The sequence below is a fragment of the Schistocerca piceifrons genome, chromosome 2 (genome assembly GCF_021461385.2).
Source record: "Schistocerca piceifrons isolate TAMUIC-IGC-003096 chromosome 2, iqSchPice1.1, whole genome shotgun sequence".
In the NCBI taxonomy this organism is placed as follows: domain Eukaryota; kingdom Metazoa; phylum Arthropoda; class Insecta; order Orthoptera; family Acrididae; genus Schistocerca; species Schistocerca piceifrons.
Genome location: NC_060139.1, coordinates 32,701,992 through 32,714,837, shown reverse-complemented (window position 1 = coordinate 32,714,837; position 12,846 = coordinate 32,701,992). Strand labels below are relative to the sequence as shown.

The window sequence follows — 12,846 nt, the reverse complement described above, 5'->3', positions numbered from 1 at the left end:
TCACATTTAGAAAAAAACTTAATTTTCCGAAATAATTGTTGTAATTTCGAGAAAAGGCTGCATCACATAAAATGTGAATCCCATCATTTGAAAATGGAATAAGAACGTTGATTGAACTTCTATACAGATGAAACTCTGAAAAGTCTACCAAGATACGCTAAGGGAAGAGAAGGAGAAGAGGACAGCTGCGAGCAGGGAGTGGGTTGGCGGCAGAGGCACGCACGTACCTTCGAGAATGACGACGATCTCGAAGCGCTCGCGCAGCATCTCCGAGGCGGACAGGGGGTAGAGCGGCGACCACTTGTCGATGCGGTGCACGATGGTGGTGGGCCAGATGAAGAAGATCTTCTCCTCCTCGCCGTCGCCGCCCACGCGCAGCTCCTGCTGGTAGTACGGCAGCAGCTCGCCCTCCTTCGTCACCTGCAGGCCGCACAAACAGTGAGCGAACTCTCACAACACGTAACAACGTCTCAAACATCGACAACGGTATGAGTGCGGTGAGGAAGAGAGTGACATATTCAGTTGATGCCATTTCACTTGACTTCCGGAATGCGTTCGATACAGTTCCGCACTGTCGCCTGATAAACAAAGTAAGAGCCTAGGGAATATCAGACCAGCTGTGTGGCTGGATTGAAGAGTTTTTATCAAAAAGAACGCAGCATGTTGTTATCAATGGAGAGACGTCTACAGACGTTAAAGTAACCTCTGGCGTGCCACAGGGGAGTGTTATGGGACCATTGCTTTTCACAATATATATAAATGACCTAGTAGATAGTGTCGGAAGTTCCATGCGGCTTTTCGCGGATGATGCTGTATTATACAGAGAAATTGCAGCATTGGAAAATTGCAGCGAAATGCAGGAAGATCTGCAGCGGATAGGCACTTGGTGCAGGGAGTGGCAACTGACCCTTAACATAGACAAATGTAATGTATTGCAAATACATAGAAAGAAGGATCCTTTATTGTATGATTATATGATAGGGGAACAAACACTGGTAGCAGTTACTTCTGTAAAAAATCTGGGAGTATGCGTACGGAAGCTCGCAGAAGAGCTTCTGTAAAGTTTGGAAGGTAGGAGACGAGGTACTGGCAGAAGTAAAGCTGTGAGTACCGGGCGTGAGTCGTGCTTCGGTAGCTCAGTTGGTAGAGCACTTGCCCGCGAAAGGCAAAGGTCCCGAGTTCGAGTCTCGGTCGGGCACACAGTTTTAATCTGCCAGGAAGTTTCATATCAGCGCACACTCCGCTGCAGAGTGAAAATCACATTCTAGGTTTAAGTAGTTCTAAGTTCTAGGGGACTGATGACCACAGATGTTAAGTCCCATACTGCTCAGAGCCATTTGAACCATTTTTGAACTTTTAACGAAAGTAATTGCTTTGATTACATAAAAGCGCAGAAGCTATGCGATCAACTAATTTTTGTTACTTATGAAACTCAGTTTATATTTAATGATACAAAATACACAGTAGACTAACGCTGAACGATATTATTTGCTGTGCTACCGAGGACAAAATTATATTTATATATTTGTGATTGTTGTTATTTTGTATTCAATTTCACGTTTCTCATCATGATGTATATTGAAATGTGCGAAAGTTTATAAGTAACAGAGACGTGTTTCATGTTAAATCAACGAAGTACTGAAGGAATGATTGACGTGTTTTTGTGTTGCGTTTTTTTAATTATCTTTCTCTCAAGAAATTGCTTTTTTGAGCGCTGTTTGATGTATCTGTATTGTTTATTTTTTTACTACAAAATCCCTCTCTTTTAACGTTACAAATCAACAATTTCCGGATAAAACCTGAATTGAACATGGACAAAATGAATTTTACTGTAAATATTGATTATTCTTAAGTAATATACAGGAGGAGTTCCGTAGGCTACATGGCTCTTTATATATCCTCACTCGTTTTCTAGACGGTTTGCCGCTTCCGGTTTATAGGGGAATCTCCTAGGGTTCTGATCGCATACGCAAACAAAGCGATCGAAGTGAGGAGATGCCCGATAGGTATGTAACATGAGTAAGCTACAGGTTACGCGGTTACGACCTTAACTAACCAAGGCTACAAGGCAAGCTACCGTAGTCTACGCTTACTTACGAGCGTACGGTAGTCTACGGTAGGTCGACAACTCTACTCAAATTAATTCGTTACACGGGAAACACCTCCAAAACTTCACACTGAGCGCCGTCGGTGCATTGAACACCCTTTACCATTTGAAAAAAGGCAAATTCGCGACTGTCGCGCAACACTTCACGCCTCTAGATGTCCATTACAAATAGTTCTCTACCCAATGTTCTTTCGTTTACTGGTTGAGATGGACCTGCATTCACAGAGTTCGCAACATTGCCACTGACAAGGTGCGACGCTTGTGTCAGATGATGTCGATTAGATACGTGTCACAACCGTTATTCTTACGCCGTGCTAAATGGCTGCGAGTGGTACTAAATTCCTTGTAGACACTCTGGGCTACCACTCCGTCACGTCTCCACGTCGACTCCGCGCTGATTCCATAGAACCGGCTGACACAGAGACACCATTTCGCTGTCAGGACTTCGGCCTGCAGTGGAGAGTCACGGGGTCTCCTGGTATCATTTCTACACCGTCTACAGCGCTCTTAAAGCGGCTACGTATCTCCAGGGGACGACAGCCGTACTCATAGTGCTGCAAGCTTACATTCCTGTTTGTGTGGACTCTCAGGACCTTACTGCACTTCGACTCATTCGATAAGTCAACCAATATTAATCCCGTAGAAAACGTATAGGACTATTTGAGTTGTACCTGACAAAATACTATCGTCAGTACAACGGTCGATTCTTTACTTGCTCTGTGAGAAGAAAGATTGGAAACTAGAACGTGTAGAATATTAGTATTCTTGTGTAGTTAATGGATATGAAGATTAGCTTAACTTTGTATAATCCATTTCCACAGGAATGTTCCGAGTATTTACAACTGTTTCTGAAATGTTAAATTATCACTGGGCATAGACAAATTTACAAGACTCTTCATTGGAGTTCATTGACATAATGTTCACAGTTAACAGTTCAGCATTAGACATGAAATACACTGGGGCCCTATTTTACACGATGCTGTCGTCTTAATCGTTGATCAGGCGCTGGGGCTGCGCGTTGCTGTGCCCGGCTGTATGTCAGCGTCTCGGTGCGGTGTTGCTGCGAACCTGAGACAGGGTGGGACAGGTGTGGCTTCGCCAGAGCCTCCCACTCGTTGCAGTATCCAGCGAGCCATCATTGTCTTCTGTGGTGTCGATGGGAGGTGCCGACTTTGTTGCGGCACAGCGATCTTTGGACGAGACCACAATTTGAAACAGTGGGTGAAAGTGTCAATTAACATCCGAGGAATTTATTACCTCTACGCGATCTAATTATCACTGAGTGGTTTAAGCTGGGTACGCCACACCTGCAGAAACTTGTCGACTCTCTTCCTCGCTGAACAGACGTCATCAGCTAGCCTAGAGACAGTGTTAGCGAGATGTGCCGTGGAGTTTCATTTTTTTGTCCGTGTGCTTATGCCATGCACAACAATCTTTCATTTACTTTTCCAAAAATGCCAGATCAGCATGTAAATGATTAGAACTCACTGATTAAGTTGTTGAGGACGAACGTTTGAGTGATAATTACAGATTACAGTGAAACGTGATGATGTAATTGGAATCTGTGTCGTTACTGAGAGTTCAGTCCTGTTCACTTATCTTTAAGGGTCTTCTTTTTGTTTTGCCTTTTTCCCGTGCCTGTACTGCGTCATACATGGTTATTATCGGATTTGGTATTATTAATGTTAGAGGGTGGCCGGAAGTCCTTTCTGTCCCCAACCATTTACCCCCGGGACGTAATCTGTGTACCACAACTGTCTGCGTGTAAAGTTGTCCACGTGAAAATGTGCGAACGTTTTCTAATTGTTTGTGGACCGTGTAACTGAGGAGAGGCAGGACGTGGGTATTGTATGTTAACCGGGGACCTAGAAACGACGGAGAGGCTCCGTCCCCGCGGCAGCCGCAGTGGTCCACAGCCCCACATCGACTACCGCAGTCCACTTCAGCCCTGCGCCGCCCCACACAGAACCCAGGGTTATTGTGCGGTTCGGCCCCCGTTGGACCCCCCAGGGAACGTCTCACACCAGACGAGTGTAACCCCCTGTGTTTGCGTGGTAGAGTAATGGTGGTGTACGCGTACGTGGAGAACTTGTTTGCGCAGCGATCGACGACATAGTGTAGCTCAGGCGGAATAAGGGGAACCAGCCCACATTCGCCGAGGCAGATGGAAAGCCGCCATAAAACCATGCACAGACTGACCGGTTCACCGGACCTCGACACAAGTCTGCCGGGCGGATTCGTGCCGGGGACCAGACGCTCCTTCCCAAACCGGAAATCCGTGCGTTAGACCGCACGGCTAACCGGGCGGGCCGGACGTGAGTATGAGTTGGATGTGGAAAACTCCCGAAAACCCACATCCAGGCTAGCCGGCACATAGCGTTCGTCGCTAACCCGCCGGGTGAATTCGATCCGGGATCTGCGCGCCACCCCAGTATCGGAAAGCGGAAGTTATGAACTACTCATCCCTCATGCCGTATTTCAGGTCGGTATGAAGACTACTCTCGTATTATTCTTAGCGAAAGAACCAGAAAAAGCGAATTCCTTTTTGAGTTTCCAGTTAACAACCTGGGATAACCGCTTGTTACTTAATTTCTTTTGCAAGCTAATATTGTCCTTTTCTTGTCTTGGCAACCGTTAGTCACAGTTAATTCTTTAATTTGTCAAGTTCATGATCGTACCAGTCCAGATCTAGAGGCAGACTGTGTACGTTGTGTGTCGAGCTATTTGTGGAAATCTCAGAAAATCTAAATATCGATGGCCGGACGGTGATCTGAGCGTCAGTCGCCCCGAATTTGAGTCCATTGCCTCAGTCAGTTCCGCGCTTGACTCGTTAGGACTAATAGGCGGGACAGAGGACAGCAGGTTTGTTCAGAAAACACGAGCGCATAGCGGAGACACTCATAATGCTTCAACTACAAGAGAGGCGTTGTTTATCGTGGAGAGGATTACTGTTAAATTTTATACATCGAATGTTCCAAGAAGGGTCAGATAAAAACGACTTCCTCCCAAGTATGTCATGATAAATGAAATAAGACGGGAGAATCCGGGAAAGTATGACAGATGGTCAAAACAAATCATACACTGGAGTCCAGTTTAGCAACAGAGACCAAGGAAAAGGCCGGGCAGACGGGACATTAGGCAACGGGAAAGCTCACGACCGTCAGGTATGGAAGGTCCTAAACTGCACCGGTGACTCAAAGAGGCCATATCACCAGGTGACTCAACTGGATGATGATGATGATGATGATGATGATGATGGTGGTGGTGGTGGTGGTGGTGATGGAGCCTTGCCGACGACTGTTATACCGTGCACTAAACGCGAATATAACTACAGGTGAAACTAATAATAATACCGCAAGCACCCTCCACCACACACCATAAGGTGCCTTGAAATGTACTAATGTAGATGTTTTTACATACACAGGAAGAGGACACTAGTCTCTATATTTATAGTCGCTAATGCCCTTAGTTGCGCGTCTCTGTTACATGTAGTTATCTGGAAACTTCGTATATATCCCAAGGTTCTCTTTTAATGATAATGGCAAGCAGGGAATGGTCTACAGCAGACTCCAGCGACCTGAGAGCGTGACTGAGGCCACAGTTGCTGGGGATGCCGCTTTTTCCTGATGCGCAGTGCTGCGCTGAGAGCGCAAGTAAAACACACACTTTTTGCACGCTTGTGTCATCTCAGCGTAGCAGTGTCCTTGTAACTACAGCAAGATATACAGTTTTTCCCACACGAATTGGCGCTGAATATATAGTACACAGAATGGAGAGAGTAGGTTGTCATTAAGAGTGTACTAATCTGAGTTACGAGTCATGTCCTCCTTAATATCCAACTTGCACACGATTTTCAACTGTTGCTTCAGCGAATGTTGGTAAGTCCTGTATCAAGCCCAAATACGTTGCATCGGCAGACGAATCGTACAACGCGGGATTACACTTTTGCTGACAAGTATTAACGTAACCCCTGTACACAATCTCCGATCGTACTCTGGGATAATGCGTGGAGAATTTACGATATTTAATTAGGAAAGTAAGTCACGCGCGGTTTCGCGCCAAGACCACAGAAAACACTTTCAACAGTTCAGAGTTTGTGGATCCATTTCGTTCTAGCCGCGACATGAAGCACCTTAATTGCAGTAAACAGCAGTTTTCATTTTGTCTCTAATTAATCTTGTAATCTGTATTACTTTCGTTCATCACTTGAATCCTGTCCTCTCCACTTAACTCTCCTTTTTGCTTCTTTTTCTCTGCAGTATATATATTCTTATTCTCCTGTCCCGGCGGAGGTTCGAGTCCTCCCTCGGGCATGGGTGTGTGTGTTTGTCCTTAGGATAATTTGAGTTAAGTAGCATGTAAGCTTAGGGACTGATGACCTTAGCAGTGAAGTCCATAAGATTTCACACACACACACACACACACACACACACACACACACACACAACATTCTCCCGTCACGCTCTCCGGTATCCCTGTTTCTACTTTCTGCCGCCTTGTGCATTGCTTCTTGCAACTAGCCACACTGCAACGAGTGCGCCGAGCTGCTAAGGCCTTGTTCTTCCGAGAGGGGAGCCGGCACGGTAGCTCAGCGTGTTCGGTCAGAGGGCTGTTTTCTCTCTGTAATAATATAAAAAACTGAGTAAAGGAATCAACGATAAACTTGCACGGATGTCTTGTGACGTCCACCCGCTTAGACTAAAACGCAAAAAAAAGAAAAAAAAAGTGGGGCTGTAGCGACGTGCTGCGTTGCTGCTGACTCAGCTGTCTAAGCAAGTCATCAAAAATCTTGTAGTACACCGCAGTTTTGAAGTCACCCTGGAGATTAAGTATTTTACTTGGTTCTTTCAGATAACATTCATATACAGGGTGATTCAAAAAGAATACCGCAACTTTAAAAATGTGTATTTAATGAAAGAAACATAATATAACCTTCTGTTATACATCATTACAAAGAGTATTTAAAAAGGTTTTTTTTCACTCAAAAACAAGTTCAGAGATGTTCAATATGGCCCCCTCCAGACACTCGAGCAATATCAACCCGATATTCCAACTCGTTCCACACTCTCTGTAGCATATCAGGCGTAACAGTTTGGATAGCTACTGTTATTTCTCGTTTCAAATCATCAATGGTGGCTGGGAGAGGTGGCCGAAACACCATATCCTTAACATACCCCCACAAGAAAAAAATCGCAGGGGGTAAGATCAGGGCTTCTTGGAGGCCAGTGATGAAGTGCTCTGTCACGGGCTGCCTGGCGGCCGATCCATCGCCTCGGGTAGTTGACGTTCAGGTAGTTACGGACAGATAAGTGCCAATGTGGTGGCGCTCCATCCTGCTGAAATATGAATTGTTGTGCTTCTTGTTCGAGCTGAGGGAACAGCCAATTCTCTATCATCTCCAGATACTGTAGTCCAGTTACAGTAGCACCTTCGAAGAAAAAGGGACCAAAAGCTTTATTGGCTGAAATGGCACAGAAAACGTTCACCTTAGGCGAGTCACGTTCATACTGAGTTGTTTCCCACGGATTCTCAGTGCCCCATATACAGACATTGTGACGGTTGACTTTCCCGTTAGTGTGGAAAGTTGCTTCATCACTAAACACAATCTTTGAAACGAAAGATTCATCTGTTTCCATTTGAGCTGACGCCTAGTCAACAGCGCCTCAAGCGAACAAATGTACAACTAAATGAAACTTTATAGCTCCCTTAATTCCCTTAGCTCTGCCTTTTGTCGTTGCAGAGTTTTAAATTCCTAAAGTTGTGGTATTCTTTTTGAATCACCCTGTATTTCAAGATCTTCCAAAACGATTAAAAATAAGTGCCTTAGGTGTCGCAAGCAGACTGAACCCAATGTACACGATCAGAAAACGTTCCAGACGCCCTCTGGTGAAAACAGCGTAAACTCTGTTGTAGTTCAGTGTTTTTTATTTATAAAGGTCAACAACATGTGTCAATGTATTAATGTTAAGTGCATTATGTATTCTGCTTCCTAACGCCAAACTATTTGTACACTCTTTTTTACACAGTTCTTCGTTATATTTTAATAATGCGTACATCAGTAGTTTCTCTCCACTTCCACCTTGCTCCCTCCCTTACCCATCGTTCATGATTATGGATTTGCATTCTTATACTGTGTTCAGTATAGTGGTTGACGCCGTGGAAGCTGCGCATAAGCGTACTTTTCTCCTGTTACCTTTGCTGTACAACTTTAACTATGTTCTTTTCTTTGAACAATTGTGCCTTCTCATCATTCGTGATTCATCAGGTACCTTTTCATGTATTTTATAAGTTGGACAATGTCAATCCTTGTAATTTCAATATGCAAGTACAATTTTAATGTCTTACATATTAAATATTTTTCTATCTGTATCTGAGTAAATAGTTATATTTTAACGTTTCATTTCATTTTACTTTTAGATCTGAAAGTGATCATTGCTTACGACTGAAACTAGTAATCGAGTGTGAATTTGTGCAACTGAGACTGAAATAAAAATTTTTTTAAAAAAATTTGAGGAGTTGCGGAATCTCTCGGGCAATATGCCACACATTATTAGTAAGGCTTACTTATTTTGCCTATAATGGCACTTCTCTTTCGTGAAGTTTGAGAATTATGTCTTATGGATTTTTCTAACGTTATGTGATTGTAATCTGCGCGTGGAGATTTAGTGTCGTGCTCGTGTGGTTGATGACGATGAAAGCGAAAGGGATGGTTGAATCCCAGTATCGGTATTCTCAAATAGTATAAGGGGACCACGGAAACTGGGAAACTGAACGTTACCATGTAAAGCATAAAGCGCCATCAACTACTAAACGCCTTTATTCCTTAAGAGACTGTGGAGAGGGCTGGTATTTAATCGAGGACAAAGGTGGAAATCGTGGTTGTCAGGAACTTTTCAGCCCCGTCTCTCCTCCTGCAACATCCCATTTCGTGACCGTTCCTGTGTGCCCTCTCCCCTCGCCCATCCCCTGCCATGCTCTGTGGCAGTGTCGTGTTTACGGGGTAGGAGGAGCCTTGCTTCAGCCTGGAGTTGATGGTCAGTTTTCCCACTAATCTTCTTGACTGAGCTGTGAGTGGAGCCTACAAGGTGGATTTGAAGAGCGAAAAATTTACCAACTACCGCCGTTGCAGGAAGAGTTCTTAATGTCCTACTAGGCTGCAGCACTTTACAGGGGCGTTGCAAGCAGGACCAGGAAACGGTTAGGGAGAAAGCCTACTTTTCTGATCGTTACGGGGGTAGGATGAGAGGCTTACACGTGAAACATTTTCGTCGAGTGGTTGCGGCCTCGCGAAATCGGGAAATCTGTCGCCGGTCCTCAAAGCTGTGTGTCCTCCGGGCCGGAATTTGTGGGTTAAAGTGATTATTATTTTGGATGTTTTGAATTAGTGAGTCTTCGTGGTCAACGAGGATCCTTTCCGGTTCGGAAAGTCTATAAACCATTGAAGGTACGTTCCTGTATACGAGCGTCTATTTCTGCTGGGACATTTTGCTGTTTTCTTCGACGAGTACTGTCGATTAGTGAACATGCGCTAGTTCGTTAAAAAAATGAGGTGTCAAAGCAGAGCTTGGAGCCATAAGCTAGCTGGAGGTGCTGTTGGACAAAAAGGAGGGAATTGCCTGGGGTTAATTCATGTCAAATTACATTTGTTTACGTGCAAATTTGAGAGTGATGTTTCTGAGTGAACTTTTACGTACTAACTTTTAACTGTGCTTCTCTTTACTTGTTATTGTGGTTACCACTGACATTTGCTAATAACCAAGTGAAGGTCGTGTATTGAACTGTTGGTGGTGCAGTAGTCGGATCTCACAATCTTCCCTGAAAGCTGGCTCAAATGGCTCTGAGCACTATGGGACTTAACATCTATGGTCATCAGTCCCCTAGAACTTAGAACTAACCTAAGGACATCACACAACACCTAGCCATCACGAGGCAGAGAAAATCCCTGACCCCGCCGGGAATCGAACCCGGGAACCCGGGCGTGGGAAGCGAGATCGCTACCGCACGACCACGAGATGCGGGCTCCCTGAAAGCGGTTAGGGTGCTACAGGTCTTTTAATTATTTAGTTTCGTATACGGAAATATTTTATCATTGCCCGGGGTCGAAGCTAGAGTGGCGACATTTATTCAGACTGATTTTACATGTCTAGCGGTGTAAGGAACGAACACGGGTCCACGAAAAAACGGGCGGAGCAGTAAGTCAGGTAGTGTGTCTCGTGCGTGGCACATAGCGGAGAGGGAGACGATTCTGACCGCAGCAGCTTCGCGTGAAGCCACGGAAGCTCCGGGCTACGGACGAAAGGAAGCTTTGCCGGTCAAAATACTGGTGGCGAAGATTTCTTCTATCTTGCAGATTCGCACCAACACCCATGAATTATGCGCTTCCGCACAAGTACAGGGTGGACGAGAAATGCCCGTACCCCTGTAACCTCTGTTTAATATCGAACGTTATTATGCAGGTTGGTACCCACTGTATGTTACTTCTTATCAACTGTTGAATCAGTTGTTCGAATTGATGTTTACGTGTTTTCGTAGTTGCAGTAGCAGTCGAGTTTTAATTTGTAGACATGGCAGAGATGAGCGGTTTTAGCTACGCTAATGAGAAGCATGATCGCCAACACACAGGGGTGACAATGAGGCAGACTATGGGAGCATTTCAGGAAAGATTTAACACGGCTCCACCGCGAAATCCAACACTTCTGGAATAGGAAAGATTTGCTTTTGCTTTTGGCAGCGTTAAAGGCAAGCCGCGGAGTAGAAGGAAGAAGACACGAGAAGAAACGAGTGTGCCGAAGCCTCTACTTCAATTGGATAATCTAGCCGGCCACTGTGGTCGAGCGGCTCTAGTCACTTCAGACCGGAACCACGTGGCTGCTACGGTCGCAGGTTCGAATCCCGCCTCGGGCATGGATGTGTGTGATGTCCTTAGGTTAGTCAGGTTTAAGTAGTTCTAAGTCTAGGGGACCTCAGATGCTAAGTCCCGTAGTGTTTAGAGCCATTAGAACCATTTGAAATTGGATAATCTCCTATGAAGTCGACAAGCAAACGTGCTTTGATATCGGTATACCGAAGACAACAATGCGACATAACATGAAAAAACACCTTGAACCGGAATGAGAGAGTTTTGGGGTGCCGCGCTTTTTAATCTGCAAATGCAGTAACCCGTCCATTTATCGCTGTTCAAGTGTTAAAAATATTGTCATTTGGGTCAAACAGAATCCTCGCTACGCGCTTGAGTCAGAAAGGAACCCGTCTCACGGAGTATTATGGGCAGCGATGAGATCACAACGTCTGCTTAGATCGTACTTTCTTTAGCGACTGTGAATGGTGTACATTATTTACCCATACTAGAAACCTAGTTAGCATCTCAGCTTGAGGAATGGGGCCTCACAGGACGCATGTGGCTGAAGCAAGAAGGAATGCTTCCTCACTACGCCCTTGCTTTGCGCGAGTTCCTAAATGAACACCTTCCAGGACGGTGGATGGGTCGTGGTTCATCAGCAACACGTGTTCCCCTGAAATGGCCGCCAAGAGGTCCTCACCTCACCACACCTGACGTTATGGCAAGGTAGCGCAGTGGGTAGCACACTGGAATCGCTTACGCGAGGACGGCGGTTCAAATCCGCATCCGGTCATTCACATTTAGGTTTTCCGCGTTTTCATTAAATCGTGTAAGGCAAATGCTGGAATGGTTCCATTGAAAAGGCACGGCCGATTTTCTTCCCCGTCCTTCCCAAATCCTAGCTTGAGCTCCGTCTCTAATGACCTCATTGTCGACGGGACGTTAAACACCAATCTCCCCCTCCTCCATCTGCGCAGACGTCACAACGCCGGTACACCACACTCGCGGCGTGGATACTTCATGGCCGATGGTGGCTCGATAACAACCGGAGAATAGAATCCCGCGAGAGGAAACAAAACTCACCGTGTGAGACGATCTAAGGGAAGCAGAGAGTCCGAAACCACGTAGAGACGTGAAAGGGAATAAATTAGGAAGGCGGCTGGCGGGGACGGCTAACAACTAAGCACTCGGCAACAATACTCGGCAGGGAAGTCCGCGGTGGTTGAACTCGGCGTGAGCGCTGGCGCTTTTGGCTTACTGCCGACCACAGGTAAACACTTGTGTCAGCAACTCTGCCAATACTACTCCGCTGGGCTACCCATGACAGCTCATTTGCTTCAATCGCTGTGTCCGCTGGCGGCGATACTCAATCCAACACATGACAGTCAGAAGCACAAGTTTCTGAACCCTGTTGTCCTGTGTCTGCTACAGTAACTGTCTGGGGGGTGGGAGGGGGGGAGGGGAAGCTGTAGGACTGCAGCGACCACCCCTCCCACCCCTCGCCCCCAGGAATGTACACTCCTGGAAATGGAAAAAAGAACACATTGACACCAGTGTGTCAGACCCACCATACTTGCTCCGGACACTGCGAGAGGGCTGTACAAGCAATGATCACACGCACGGCACAGCGGACACACCAGGAACCGCGGTGTTGGCCGTCGAATGGCGCTAGCTGCGCAGCATTTGTGCACCGCCGCCGTCAGTGTCAGCCAGTTTGCCGTGGCATACGGAGCTCCATCGCAGTCTTTAACACTGGTAGCATGCCGCGACAGCGTGGACGTGAACCGTATGTGCAGTTGACGGACTTTGAGCGAGGGCGTATAGTGGGCATGCGGGAGGCCGGGTGGACGTACCGCCGAATTGCTCAACACGTGGGGCGTGAGGTCTCCACAGTACATCG

General features: G+C 46.1%; 1 protein-coding gene across 7 annotated transcripts in view; it reads right to left on the bottom strand.

The window, feature by feature from the left end:
- The window catches only part of LOC124774959 (inward rectifier potassium channel 4-like), a 675,359-nt gene that overhangs the window by 384,799 nt on the left and 277,714 nt on the right, over positions 1-12,846 (bottom strand). For all 7 annotated transcript variants that reach the window (XM_047249682.1, XM_047249681.1, XM_047249679.1 and 4 more), the window contains exon 4: positions 228-420. In XM_047249682.1, the coding sequence (XP_047105638.1) occupies positions 228-420 (193 nt within the window). The remainder of the gene's footprint in view (positions 1-227; positions 421-12,846) is intronic.